Source organism: Lentinus tigrinus (assembly GCF_003813185.1).
Source record: "Lentinus tigrinus ALCF2SS1-7 unplaced genomic scaffold L226scaffold_1, whole genome shotgun sequence".
Classification (NCBI taxonomy): Eukaryota; Fungi; Basidiomycota; class Agaricomycetes; order Polyporales; family Polyporaceae; genus Lentinus; species Lentinus tigrinus.
Window position 1 is genome coordinate 1,985,990 of NW_027137910.1, and position 12,098 is coordinate 1,998,087.

A 12,098-nucleotide genomic window follows, 5' to 3' on the forward strand; every position below is an offset into this window, starting at 1 on the left:
TCTGCCTATCGTTCTTCTGGAGAGTCCATTTCGAAACTGCATTGCTCTTCGTGTAGCGTCAGGACGGGACCCTCGAACGTCGTGCCTACCCCGTCCGATACGATCGACATGCGACTTGTGCGTGTCTTCAATATCGCAGGCACCCGTGATCGGCTCAGTGTCCTTTCGAGTGTCATTCTTTGTCTCTAGCCCTTCCTTGTGATATAAGCATTTAGATTGTACAAAATGGCTTGCGCTGGAGCGATGCTATCGCGAAGACTTGAATTGTCACATGAATTCGAAAAGCACTTTCGTCCGGATGGTAGAGAAGCATACAGGAGTCATTAATCATTCGAGACAAATGTCAACGCACATGAAGAGTTGCCAGTGTTGTCAAGGCCATACTGTGCATACACTCGTCCTAGTCGTCACCGTGATCTATGAGTAATTGTTGTTCACCACTTCTTTCCCGAAGACGCATTCTCCAAATGCGTCCCACCGCTCCCTGGATGCGCTGTGACATCCTGGCCAGACCCCCCGCTCCCCGTTCACGGTCCTCAAGTAAGCTCGTAACACCGTCCGCCATCCAACCCATGCCCATAATGCTCCAAACGACCGCCAGCGCCGCTGACGTACCCGCCAACGAGAACACCGTCCGGCGCGAGTCGAAAGGCCATGGAATACTAACGGTCTGAGTCCAAGATCCCGGTCCGACCTGCCTGAAAGCATGCATTCCGCGCCCGGCTATGCCGCTGACGCCTCCTTCGCCCCCATCACACCAGAGGACCATGCTCCCAGTCTCTTCAGCGCGTGCCTTCGCCTGCTCCCACATCGCGAGGCCGACACTCGTGTGCCACGTTCGTGCTGGAGCGAGTATCAGGGCAGGGCGCGATGGGAGGCCGGCGAATGACGCGGACGTGGAGAAGTCCAAGCAGATGGACGCAGTGAGGTCGATGGGTCGCGTGTGATTAGGTGCGGGTGCCCATTTCGGCGCCGTATACGTCCTGGGATGCCTGAGCTGCAAGGTGAAGATGGACGGCTTCTCGTTGGCAGGGGTCATGGAGAATGACTCGGCAACTACAGACGTGTATGAGTGATATGAATGTGGGATCTAGAGCACATTACTCACTTGGTACGAGATGTCGTTTATAGTATTCATATACAACGCCTTCCCAACCAAGCATCACCAGGCCGTTGCGCCTCATCCCGAACTTCCAGACGCCATCGGGAGAGTCTGCCTGTACGACCTCGTCGAAGCCGATGGCCCAGTATGTCCCATTATCAACATGAGCGCTCATGCGTTTGAATGCCTCCTCCCTGTCATCGCTAGATTCAAAGTGCACAGCGCTCTCTGGCCATAGAACAATCTTAGCATGCGCTTGCAATGACTTTGATTCCGCGACGTAGTCCTTCAGAGAGGGGGTACCGGTGAGCACGCCGTTCCGCTGTGGATACGGCAGAGCACACGCAACTCCAAAAGGCGTCACGTCCGGGGAGGAGACAGGCGGGGGCATGTCGGACATGACATAGGAAGGAGCCGCCAAGATTAAGAGAAGGCCGGCAAACAGGAGAGTGCGACGTGTACTCCGTGTTTTCCTGGGAGGAGTGGATCCATCTGTAGTCCCCGCGAGACGGTCATCCGATGCAAAGGAGATCAGGGGAGGGCGCACGTCTCTCTCCACGTCGTTGTCAGTTCCCATAATCCATGCCCCCACTACATCAGCGAGTACCACTGCCCAGGCCGCGACAACCCAATTGATAGCGACCTGCCCACCGTACGGCCGGAGCCACGCGTATCCTCCCAGCTGCACTATGGGGCTCCAGGTCGTGAGCTGACCGATGGGGCTGCAGTACTCAACTGCAGCCCAAGCGGTGGCCCAGATGGCAGGGAACATCGTCGCACGCTGCCAGGATGTGTGAATGCGTCGCTCTGCGAAGTATGTCACGGTCAAGACGAAACCGGTGATGCTTGTTGTGATTGAAGACAGTAGAACCAAGACGAGTATCGAGGTGAGGGGAGTTGAGAGGGCGTGAAGAGACGGTCCGGCATGAACGACGGTTACGGCCAAGGAGACCAGCAATACCTGTGTTGCTGCTATGCCCCACTCGCGCCTGGGAATGACATGGGAGGTTTGAAGGCGGAGCACCCCCAACAGCAGGATGAGCGGTGTCAAGGATGGGGTCGAGGAGAGCGCACCAAGCGCAACGATTGGTGCGACGGAGAGATACACCCGGGGATGTCGGATGGGAAGACTTGCGAGCACCATGGGATGGATAGCGGGGGAAAGAAACGTGCCCTTCGTTGCAACTTCGATGAGCCTATATTGCTCCGTGCTGCGGTAGATGTGCCACGGCGGTTAACGTTGGGTACTCGTGTTCCTGATACTTTGGCAGTTGGATCACAATGGCGATGCCAGATTGGCGGGGGTCACAGTATCGGAATCTGGCTTCAGCAGAGGACATGTATCGGGTGGTGGCAATTGGAAAGTTGTCTCGGCAGGCGCCCATTGGGCCATACACCGGCGGACGAGTTTTTCATGTCGACCTCGGTCCCTTTCTTAACGGTGTCATCATCACTCGATGCTGCACAGACATGGGTTGCAATTCCTTCCTTCCGATGAATCGTCATATCAATACATCTGGTACATTATCGTACAATTCAACGGTCAACCCCTGGATGAGTTGGGTGGTTGCGTTCAGCACTTGCACTCGCCGGGCTTGCAAGCGCACCTGTCATGGCGTACGGGAATCATTACCACGTTGCGCACGAAACATTATAGTAAACGTACGAGCTGCCGCAGCTGCAAGAGGAAGAGCCGCATCCGTTGGCACTGGACTTGTTCTTCGGCGGCTCGCCGCAAGCGCAGTTGGGGTAGGAGCAGTCGCCGCTCGAAGTCTGGGTAGTGGTGCACTTAACGTCGGCGGGAGGCTGTAGTAAACAGTGAGTGAGTGGCGACAAATAGTGGCGGGTATGAGAGACTGACCATGTTGAGATATGTAATACGTGGGTCTGGTGTAGGCTGGGATTTGGAACAGGGCGAGTCCGAGGGCTCTTATACTGGGCTGCAGACCTGCGGGATCAAATCTTTTATCTGATAAAAGCCCGCATCGCATCCCAAGCCAGTCCGGGGCGGAGAGGAGCGGGACAGCTTTCCAAAGTCGGCGTTGATGGCTTATCGGCGTGTATATATGGCTTCATCGACTGCTCCAGACGGAAGCATTGCCGCGTATCAACGGCCTTGCATTTGTTGGACGTGAACGAACACATGAGCAAGTTGGCCGCGACCGTGTAATCTGGCTGACCACTATGAGAGCCTAGAAGAACCTCTGTGCCCCAGAGTGCGTCAACCTTTGTGGTGGACGCATAAGGCTGAATGCCACGAACCTTTCCACGGCGAGAGCGCAGATATAGCCAGCTGAATATCTTGTTCAAACGGTCACTAGTGCCGATGCGACGTTAGGAGACGAGGCGGACTGGCTGAGGTCTGGTCCCTGCCGGTGGGAGGCATATTCCCACATCACCTTATATGGCATACCAGGCGCCCGGGAGGAAAGTTACTAGCCGCCCGTACTCTGGCAACTCGTCCTCCACGTCCTCCACGTCCTCCACGTCTGCCCTCGCTGCGCGCAAAGTCGCCTGCTTCGCACCATGGCGACCAAGCGTATCGCGAACAAGGTCCACAAGCAGGCCTCGCGTCTTCTCCGCGAAGGATACATTCAGCGCGAACCCGCCTGGTATCGCGCTGTCCTCAACCATCCTCCTCTTCCTCTTCCTGCCCGAGAACCTCCTTCGCGCTCTCATTTTGACGCGCCTCTGAACGCGCCCCTCACAAGGCCCGCGGGGAGCAAAAAGATTCAGCCTTTGAAGATCCAATACATTGAGGACGAGGTCCGGAGGCAATTCTTCCGCGACCATCCATTCGAGGCGTTCCGGCAGACAACCCTCGTTGAGGGTGCGACCGTCGAGAGCGAACACCCCATACGGGGCGCGGAGTGGACAAGGCTACGGCAGAGAGGACGGAATCCTACGGCAGAGGAGTGCGTGTTACCTTCTATCGCCTGCTGTTCTGTCATGTGCTGACAGGTGGGACCTGCGACAGTGCAATCCGTTACGCCGTGAATCTCTACGAGCACCATGGCATGGACCTGTCGTCTGCCTACGCATCTGCGGTCGCACAGTTCCGGTCTCTCCGTTCCGAGCTCCTAGTCGCTCGTGCAGTCGCACAGACCGAGGCGGAACAGCTGGGCATGGAGTTTGGACCTTCGCAGGTTGAAATCACCTTCGCGAAGGAGGAGAAGGCCTTCCACACCCTCCGCGAGGATGGTGCGCAAAGTCAGGCTGCGGAGACGGAGCGGAAGCGTTGGAAGGCGGCGGTGGAGCGGGAAGGGCCGCCAGAGCAGTGGACGAGAGGCCAGGAGTACACGCGGTTGTGGAAGGAAGGTGTTCGGCCAGTCTATGCGCCCGTCTTCGTCGAGCCGGAGATCAAGCCGGAAGGTTTAGAACAGCCAGAGCAGGATGCACAACGGGTTGCGGCTTCGTCAGACTACATGAGAATCATTTCTCGGTAGAATGGCTGCATCATGCTCAGACTTGCTTACTGTACTTTACCTTGGGAATAATGCCAGATATGGCCTGTCTAATACTCTCTCCTCTGTCGTGTGATGGTCAAAGAATAAAAAACGTCCATCGTATAACTACACAAGTCCAACAACATCATGAGGCCGCCTTCAATGCTCGTGATTGCGCCGCCTGTGCGGCGTTCACGCCCATCCAAGTCTTCTCCACAAGTCCGAGTAACCGCTGCATGTCTGAACTCCAATCATTCATCACATCCTCCGCACTCCTGCTCTTGCGGAAGTTGATAATGCCGGCAGGTCGGTCGATACGCGCCCACACGGTCCCGGATACTACCAGTCGACAGAGTATCTCCTCGGTTTGCTGTTGTGATAGATCAAGGAGGGAAGTGAGACGGGTGAGCGTAATGCGGGTGTAGTATTGCGACACAATGCGGATATTCTAAAAAGTGAGGATCAGTTGGTGCTCAGTGCTAGCATCAGATACCGGAGGGACGTACGTGCTCAATCACCCGAGTATGTAGGTCTTCCCAAAGCTTCGGTGAACTGAAGACGCTAGTCTTCTGCAGGTGGGGACCGTAAATTTGTTCAATCCCAGGCCACCTCATGAGTTCAGGCGTTGTGAAGCACTTCACGAGGGCACTGAGATGGCATGGCTTTAGCCCGTGAAGTCGTCGGAAGGATATGAGGCTTACTAGTGCAGCTCGAGCTTGGGCAATGCAGGGTCAATGAAGAGACGGTGGAGCATATCAGACTGCTCGTTGTCGTGAGGCGCGAGTACGATATAATATACGATATGCTCTAGTGCCTGTGAGGGGTGTCAGCATCGCGCGCCGTCCACTCGGCCTACAACACTCACTTCGCGACCACGGCCGTCTACGTCCTCCTTGATCGATGGCGTTTCCCAGACTTTGTGGTAGTACTTCGCTGCGTCGAGGTAAGAGCTGTCGTGCAGGGCGTACTGGATCATCATGTCGTAGTACTTGAGCTTGAGATCCTGTTTTCAAGGATATATATGTTTCACATGATTCCTTGCGGTGCAAGTTCGCAAGGTACGCACCTCGTTCTCCTTGTTCTTCAAGAACTCCTCGTTGACCTTCCGACCACCAACCCGAACCTTCACCCACTCAGATTCGCCCCCACCAATCGAATCCTTCTTGCCCTCCTGCCCGATCTCGCTGTCCTTGAGCCGTGCAAGCGCGATCAAGAGACGCATCTGCTCCTCGAGGAACTCCGTCTTCTCTCGACGATCCATGGAAGAGTATGTCTCGACTTGAAGTTCACTGAGGAGGTCAGAGGCAAGCTGGAGGGATTCTTTGCGAGAAGCTGGGGTAGCGGAGGGAGCATCCGCGAGAGACTCATGGTAATGGGCGAGAAGGAGGGTGATGCGTGCGCGGGGTGTCTCAAGGAAGATCTAGGGCATCACGTTAGCACACCAGCACTTGCATATTTAAGCTGATCAAACACACCTTGCCCTCCGTGACAGTCCGCAACGTCTCAATCAACTCCAGCCACTTCTCCTTGCCCTCGGTCTTGCGAATGTCTTCAAGCCAGCCCATCGCTTGCTCAACCAACGCTTGAATGGACGCCTTCAGTTGGCCATGCTTCTTGCTCAAGGTACTAATGTTGGCATTGAGGGCCTCGAAGTTTCGAGCCTGGTAGCAGAGCTCGGATGCCTCCTTCACAAGGCGAGTAGTGGACTTCATGTCCGAGGCCTGCGCGAACGCATGAGCCACACGGATGAACTCTAAGACTCAATACGCACATTACGAGTCTGCTTCTCCAGAACATATATCTTGTCCAATGCCTCCTGCAGCTTCCCGGCCTACGCGCACGAACGCAGTCAGTGCCACAATGAAAGCATGCGCGGTTTACTTGGGGACGCACCTTGGCCAAGGCCTGCACCTCGGGCAGGAGAGCATCGACTTCCTTCGTATAGTCCTTCTCCTGCTTTTTGGGATCGGCCATGATGTACGTCGAGAGTGTGGAAGTGGTAGGAGGAGAGTGCCAGGTGCTTGTCGCGGTTCTTACACTGGACTGACGCGTCGCGTACAGGCGCTCTCCTTGCTGCCTTCCCGATCGAGCAACTCCTCCGGATTCGATCACGTGGAAAGGCGCTCGCAGTTCAATGGAAGCGCCAAACTGGAAGCGGATGGGTATTGTGGGGACTGGAGGGTTCGACTTCGCTGCTTCAAGCGGGAGAACTGCAGGTTCAGAGGCACTCTGCGTTTTACTCAGCACGACAGCACTCTCAGACGGAGAAATAATGATATTGTCATCCACAGATCCCTACGTTAGTGCCAGCACGTCGTTCGTATGTAAGCATGAGGCATATCCATATTCGAGGAATTATTGACAAACAGGAGTGATGTTGGCCATGATCGCATTGCCGTTGGTATGTACGTGCGGATGAGACTCCGCATCGGCTCCGGAGAGGGCCTCCTTTTCCTCTTCGGGGACAAGCTTGAGATCATAGTCGGTGAGGGGGGCATGGACGAATTTTGGGAGGGGCATAGTGGGCATAGAGAAGGGCATGAATGAAAACATAAATCGGATGGGCGCGGTGTAGAACCGGACGACGCGGTATGTGATGTTGACGACACCCGTGACGGCACCGCTGGGTGTGAAGATGGACGGTGATGGGACAGTGTCGGCCTGGCTGCTGTCGTCTGACGACTCCGACGCGGTGTCGGACTCGAAGGTGATGGGCTCGGTACCCTTTTCTTCCGTCTCGACGACGGCATCGACGCTCTGCTCGTGGTACTCCACAACAGCCATGACCTCGGCCTCAGCGTAGACCGGCGTGGCGTCGATGGAGACCTCGATCGTCTCGGGCACGCTCTGCACACCGAAGTCGACGACCTCGGGTTCTGCCTGGATCGACATCTCGTGCACCTCAGGGCGCACGGACACCGCAGCATCGAACATAATGGGAGTCGCATCGACACCCTTGTCCGACTTTGGTGGGGGGACGTAAGGTGCAGGCGGGGGCTGGAGCTTGCGCTCCGACAGACGGATGTGCTGGACATGAGGGAGGAGCTCGGCGACCTTCTGCCACGCAACTGCGTTCGACTCGACGGTGCCCGCGCGGTTCTTGCCGTCGAAGTACTTGAGAGTCTCCAAGTAGGGCGTGAGGTGACTGAGCAGCACGGCGGTTTGCAGCGGGTTCGTGATCCAGGAGTGCCCGACGTGCAACCGTAAGAGGGAGCGCGAGCAGACGACACGCGTCGAGTACACATCGTCGTTCGACAGCTCCGCAGCGTTGACAACGACCGCCAGCGTGTGCAGGCGGCGGCAGTCGCGGGTGAGGGGAACGATGCTCTCCAGGGTGATCGCCGGAGGAGCACCGGTAGGGGCGAAGCGAGCCATGGGACAGAGGCGGAGGATCTCGATGTTCGGGCAGATACGTGCGATGTGCTTGACGTCCTGCTCCTCGAAGATCGCCGACTCGGGCAAGTCGACCTCGAATCGCCACAGCCGCGGCAACATGCTGAAGTACGTTAGCGGCAGACGACGCAACGGCGCATCTCCGCCACGGGATGTGGCACGAACGAGCTCGCCAAAGCGAGACGCGCTCGTCGCATTGATGCGCAGCGACTGAAGAGTGTCCGAGAACTGGTCGGAGACGACGGTGCACAGGTCGTGCCAGTCAATCGGCTGCGGAGGGTCCTCCATAACGAGGTCTAGCTGGGCGAGCGGACTCGTCAGGTGCTTGAGGAACGTCGCGAGGTTGGCTGCCTCGCCTGTCAAGGTGAGGTTGCTCAGCTTCGCGAAGGCGCCACGGCGTGGCCCATCGCGCGTGAGGCGCACTGCAGCCTTGCGGGCCTCGGAGAAGTCCAGCTCATCCCCGCTGAACACACCGCTGTCCGTTCCCCCGACCGAGCTGGGCGTCGAGTAGCCTGAGCCCGGGCTGATGTCGTCGAAGAACCCCTCGACGGCGGGAGTGTTCCGCGCGGAGAGATCGACGCCGAGGGTCTTGAGCTGGGGAAGGGAAGAAGCCCACTTGCCCACCTTCGGAGCGAGCGCACCAGGGGCCGTGAGCGCAAGCTTCTCCAGGGCGACATTGCCACCGAACGTCTCCGTGAACTTGTCCGGGAGGTTGTTGTGCAGCGTGAACGCGAAGGACGTCAGGCCCTTGTGGCTTGCGATCTCCTCCAGGATGTCGTTGATCTTCGCATTCTTCGAGCCCACCTCGAGGGTGACGGACTCGACGTGGGGTCCCAAGAACATGCGGCACCGCTCCAGGTTCGCCGCGGTCTCGACCTTCCACGTGAGCGAGGTGAGGTTGGGCAGGATGTACGTCGCCGGGCGGTGCTCTTCGAGCATCGGCAGGATCGACGGGGAGATGTTCCCCGACATCTCGACATACCCTATGCTCTTCACCCGGGCGCCATACGCGAGTATGCGTGCCCAGTCGTCCTTCTCTGGCGGCTTCGTCTGTTCATCGGCAGGCAGAAACGCAGAGGCAGCGCGCGTGAGCAACGACTCTTGGGGAGCCGATAGAGACAGAAAGCGTACCAGGCCCAGGCCCGGCCTGCGGGCGCGCCTCAGGATGGTGCTTGGGAAGAGGCCCAGGAGCGGGGTGATGCTGTCCAGGTCGCGCCAGAGCACATTCAAGGCGGGCTCTTTGAATGCCTTACAGGTGCGCGCAAGACGCGACACAGAGCGGCGGCCACCAGGGGTCTCGAGGATGGCCTCGAGCAGCTTCTGGGTCGTATCGGCGTCGCGGAGGATGGCGGGGAACATCTTCTGCTGGTAGACGGCGTACGGCGTGTAGTTGTCGACCTTGAGCGAGGCGGTGGACTTGCGAGAGCGGAGGCTGGCGAGACGAGGGCGCGGGATGTGCGAGATGTAGTCAGCGAGAGAGGAGCGACGCGAGAGCGAAGACTGTCCGGTAGACATGACGGGCTCTCTGTATGTGTGGTGGGTACTTATTGGACTGTGGACTGCGGCACGCTAGGTTTGGGAAGGCCCTCGCACGTTCACCTGTAATAGATATGGAGGAGATCTGGCGGCAATGGAAAGCTTCGATGAGCAAGAGAGGATACGAATGGGTCTTCGAGAGTGCTTCGAGGACTACGCAAGGGCGCAATGCGACGAGTAGCGGGTTAGGGGAATGTAGCCGCGTCAACGACGGAGAAATATACCACTCGCCAAAACGCTGTCCACTTGTATGTGCATGTTCATCGTGTCCGGTCGCACATTGATAGCGCACCTAACTTTACAGCTGGAATCGTGAGCATGCATGATCAACGAGGACATAGGCTCTGCTAGAACGAAGGCGGAGAGGGTGTAGCCGCCCATAACACAGTGGACACGCGCCTCACGTGAGTCGCGACACGCCTCGTACGCACCATCAAGAGGAGCATGTTTCTGCCAGAAGGCCGTCCGTGCTGGAGGCACACGACCACAGCGACAGCTTCCAGGTCGATTGCGCACTGCACACCGGATCGTGCAGATGAAGTGAGTAAACCATACAGATGAGTGGACACATACTGGTACACAGCCTACAACTCCCCCACCTCCCAAGGCACAGGCTCGCCCTCCCACTCCTCCTCCGTTCCCGTCGCATGCTCAGAGTCCTCTCCAATGTCCCAGATCTCGCCGCCCTTACTCGCATCGTAGTGCGTCTCCCGACTGCCATAGAGGAGGCTCCGAACAGCCCTTTCCTCTTCAGTATCTCTGGAACGACTCCCAGGAGAGATTGCCAATACTCGCTGGAGCTCGTCGGGAAGATTGACTTCGAACTTGCCAGTCTGGCCCGACGTGGAGAGAGCGGTTGGATCGTCTGAGTCCGGCCGAGGGCGCCAATGCGCTTCCCAGTCGGAATCAGGATCGACATCCTTCGGAGGCTGGGTGAGAGGGTCGATCTCCCGGACCTGGATCTCATCTTCGGGACTCTCGTCCTCAGCACCAGCCTCAGCATCACCGTCTCCGACTAGCTTGGCCTTCTTTCGGCCGAAGAGACCTGCTTTTGCCTTCCCTTTGTCGGCATACTTCGACCCGGACGGCTTGGACGTATCTGGTGGTGGCGGAGAAGGAGGTATGAGGGGAAGGTTCAGGTAACCATTGAGAGTGACTGGGGAAGTGCCGTGATCAACGTCGTCATGATCATCATCAAGAGCCCGCTTGTTCGGTGGTCGAGATGGCGCATGAGAGTTGGATTGGTTCTGGGAGAAGGAAGGGACTTTCGACTGGGATGCCTTCGAAGGACCCGCGTCGGCCCACAAGTTGTCCTTAGTGGGTACAAGCGCCTTCGGAATACCGTACTTCCCATTGACAGCCCGAGTCTTAGTGTGTGCGAGCTTCGCCGGGACGGAGGTAGACGCGCCGAGACTTTTGAGCGAAGGCTTGAGACTCCAATCGTCCTCCTCATCCGAGGAAGGGGTGAAGGCCCGCGAACTCGCCCGCTTGACTCCGAGGACAGTAGGTGCAGATGAGTGGGCCTTTCGGGAAGGGAGACCGTTGACGGTACGCTTCCCGGTGTTAGAGAGGGCATCATCGAACAGGACCTTGAAGTTCCTGCCGGCCGAGCGTGGTTTCATGGGAGTGTCGGCGATTATCGTGTCGTTCGGATCCGCAGTTGGTTCATCTCCGTCCGAAACATCCGGGCTATGAAGGAGAGCAGCGCGACTGGTAAGGGAGAGCGCAGCCTGAGAGGTCACGCGCTGACGCTTCTCCTTGACTGGAGAAGGCGAAACAGGCTCCCCGCGGAGACGTTTACGTGCACGGGTGACTGCGGAGTCTGCTGCGGGAGAGAGCGGTGGACGTGGTACCAGTAGTAGGGGCTGGATGGGCGGAAACGGGTCTGGGGAAGGAGAGCGGCGGGGAGGGTGTGGTTTGTTCTTTGGCTTGGATGGGGTCGCGAAGGGATTAGGACGTGATTGATTAGATGCACGTTGCAAAGATGGAGCAGGATCCGTGAACTTCTTCCTGTTCTTGACGGGAGAGAAGGGATTGGAAGTCGCAAGGGGAGGATCGACCTTGACGGCTCGAGGCTTGGGGAGGATGGAAGAGGCAGGTGGTTGACGTGGCGCTGGAGGCGGGGGAGTGGAAGAGCGGGCTGGTCGCGAGAGGGAGCCTGAAGAGGAAGCTTTGGACAGCGACTTGTAGCGTTTGTACTTTGCGGCTAGAATCCGGATGAACGCGGGGGAGCGGGACGGGGAAAGAGGAGACGCACCCATGGCCGGCTGGTCCTTGATCTCCTGGATAGACGGGTCTCTGCCATGGGTTGCGCGAAAGTCGCGTTCCCAGGTCTTTATTTCTGCGCGTAGAGTAGCGACATCCATGGGGAAGACAGAGGGGAGAGGAGGAGGAAGAACCGCGACGCGTCGAGAGAGATGGACGCGTTGGACACGTGAGAGAGCCCGATATGGGCAGGGGCAGAGCGGGCGCCTGTGAGCGTGTGGCATGCCTGGCACTGCAGAGACTCAGAGCCGGTCAAAGAGCTCAGGCTGGAGCAGCCACAAGCCCTGCCATAGCCTGCCATAGCCTGCCATCCCGTCATTCCTTGCCATCGCGCCCCCGCCAGCGGGCAGTGGCAA

The 12,098-nt window shown here is 57.9% G+C and overlaps 6 protein-coding genes across 6 annotated transcripts; 1 reads left to right on the forward strand and 5 right to left on the reverse strand.

The window, feature by feature from the left end:
• Positions 1-232: 232 nt before the first annotated feature.
• Positions 233-2,477, reverse strand: L226DRAFT_22587 (uncharacterized protein). Its single transcript, XM_067673039.1, has 2 exons — positions 1,109-2,477; positions 233-1,056 (listed from the first exon to the last, which is right to left on the reverse strand). The coding sequence occupies exons 1-2, from the start codon at positions 2,244-2,246 to the stop codon at positions 401-403; spliced, it is 1,794 nt and encodes a 597-aa protein (XP_067542888.1). The 5' UTR covers positions 2,247-2,477; the 3' UTR covers positions 233-400.
• A 51-nt stretch (positions 2,478-2,528) lies between these two features.
• On the reverse strand, positions 2,529-3,389 carry L226DRAFT_22722 (uncharacterized protein). Its single transcript, XM_067673055.1, has 3 exons — positions 3,365-3,389; positions 2,769-3,306; positions 2,529-2,709 (listed from the first exon to the last, which is right to left on the reverse strand). The coding sequence occupies exons 2-3, from the start codon at positions 3,091-3,093 to the stop codon at positions 2,639-2,641; spliced, it is 396 nt and encodes a 131-aa protein (XP_067542889.1). The 5' UTR covers positions 3,094-3,306; positions 3,365-3,389; the 3' UTR covers positions 2,529-2,638.
• A 32-nt stretch (positions 3,390-3,421) lies between these two features.
• Positions 3,422-4,643, forward strand: L226DRAFT_556191 (mitochondrial 37S ribosomal protein mS23). Its single transcript, XM_067683111.1, has 2 exons — positions 3,422-4,017; positions 4,080-4,643. The coding sequence occupies exons 1-2, from the start codon at positions 3,629-3,631 to the stop codon at positions 4,546-4,548; spliced, it is 858 nt and encodes a 285-aa protein (XP_067542890.1). The 5' UTR covers positions 3,422-3,628; the 3' UTR covers positions 4,549-4,643.
• On the reverse strand, positions 4,634-6,604 carry L226DRAFT_497447 (PCI-domain-containing protein). The gene is made up of 8 exons (XM_067677613.1): positions 6,442-6,604; positions 6,320-6,379; positions 6,024-6,269; positions 5,615-5,968; positions 5,414-5,551; positions 5,250-5,362; positions 5,055-5,196; positions 4,634-4,996 (listed from the first exon to the last, which is right to left on the reverse strand). Exons 1-8 carry the CDS (start codon positions 6,520-6,522, stop codon positions 4,694-4,696), a joined length of 1,437 nt encoding a protein of 478 aa, XP_067542891.1. The 5' UTR covers positions 6,523-6,604; the 3' UTR covers positions 4,634-4,693.
• Positions 6,605-6,903: 299 nt separating this feature from the next.
• Positions 6,904-9,456, reverse strand: L226DRAFT_450781 (uncharacterized protein; the record flags this gene model as incomplete). Its single annotated transcript, XM_067674972.1, has 2 exons — positions 6,904-8,991; positions 9,073-9,456. 2 exons carry the CDS (start codon positions 9,454-9,456, stop codon positions 6,904-6,906), a joined length of 2,472 nt encoding a protein of 823 aa, XP_067542892.1.
• Positions 9,457-9,758: 302 nt separating this feature from the next.
• Positions 9,759-11,888, reverse strand: L226DRAFT_22696 (uncharacterized protein). The gene is made up of 2 exons (XM_067673050.1): positions 11,735-11,888; positions 9,759-11,683 (listed from the first exon to the last, which is right to left on the reverse strand). Exons 1-2 carry the CDS (start codon positions 11,841-11,843, stop codon positions 10,062-10,064), a joined length of 1,731 nt encoding a protein of 576 aa, XP_067542893.1. The 5' UTR covers positions 11,844-11,888; the 3' UTR covers positions 9,759-10,061.
• Positions 11,889-12,098: the final 210 nt, after the last annotated feature.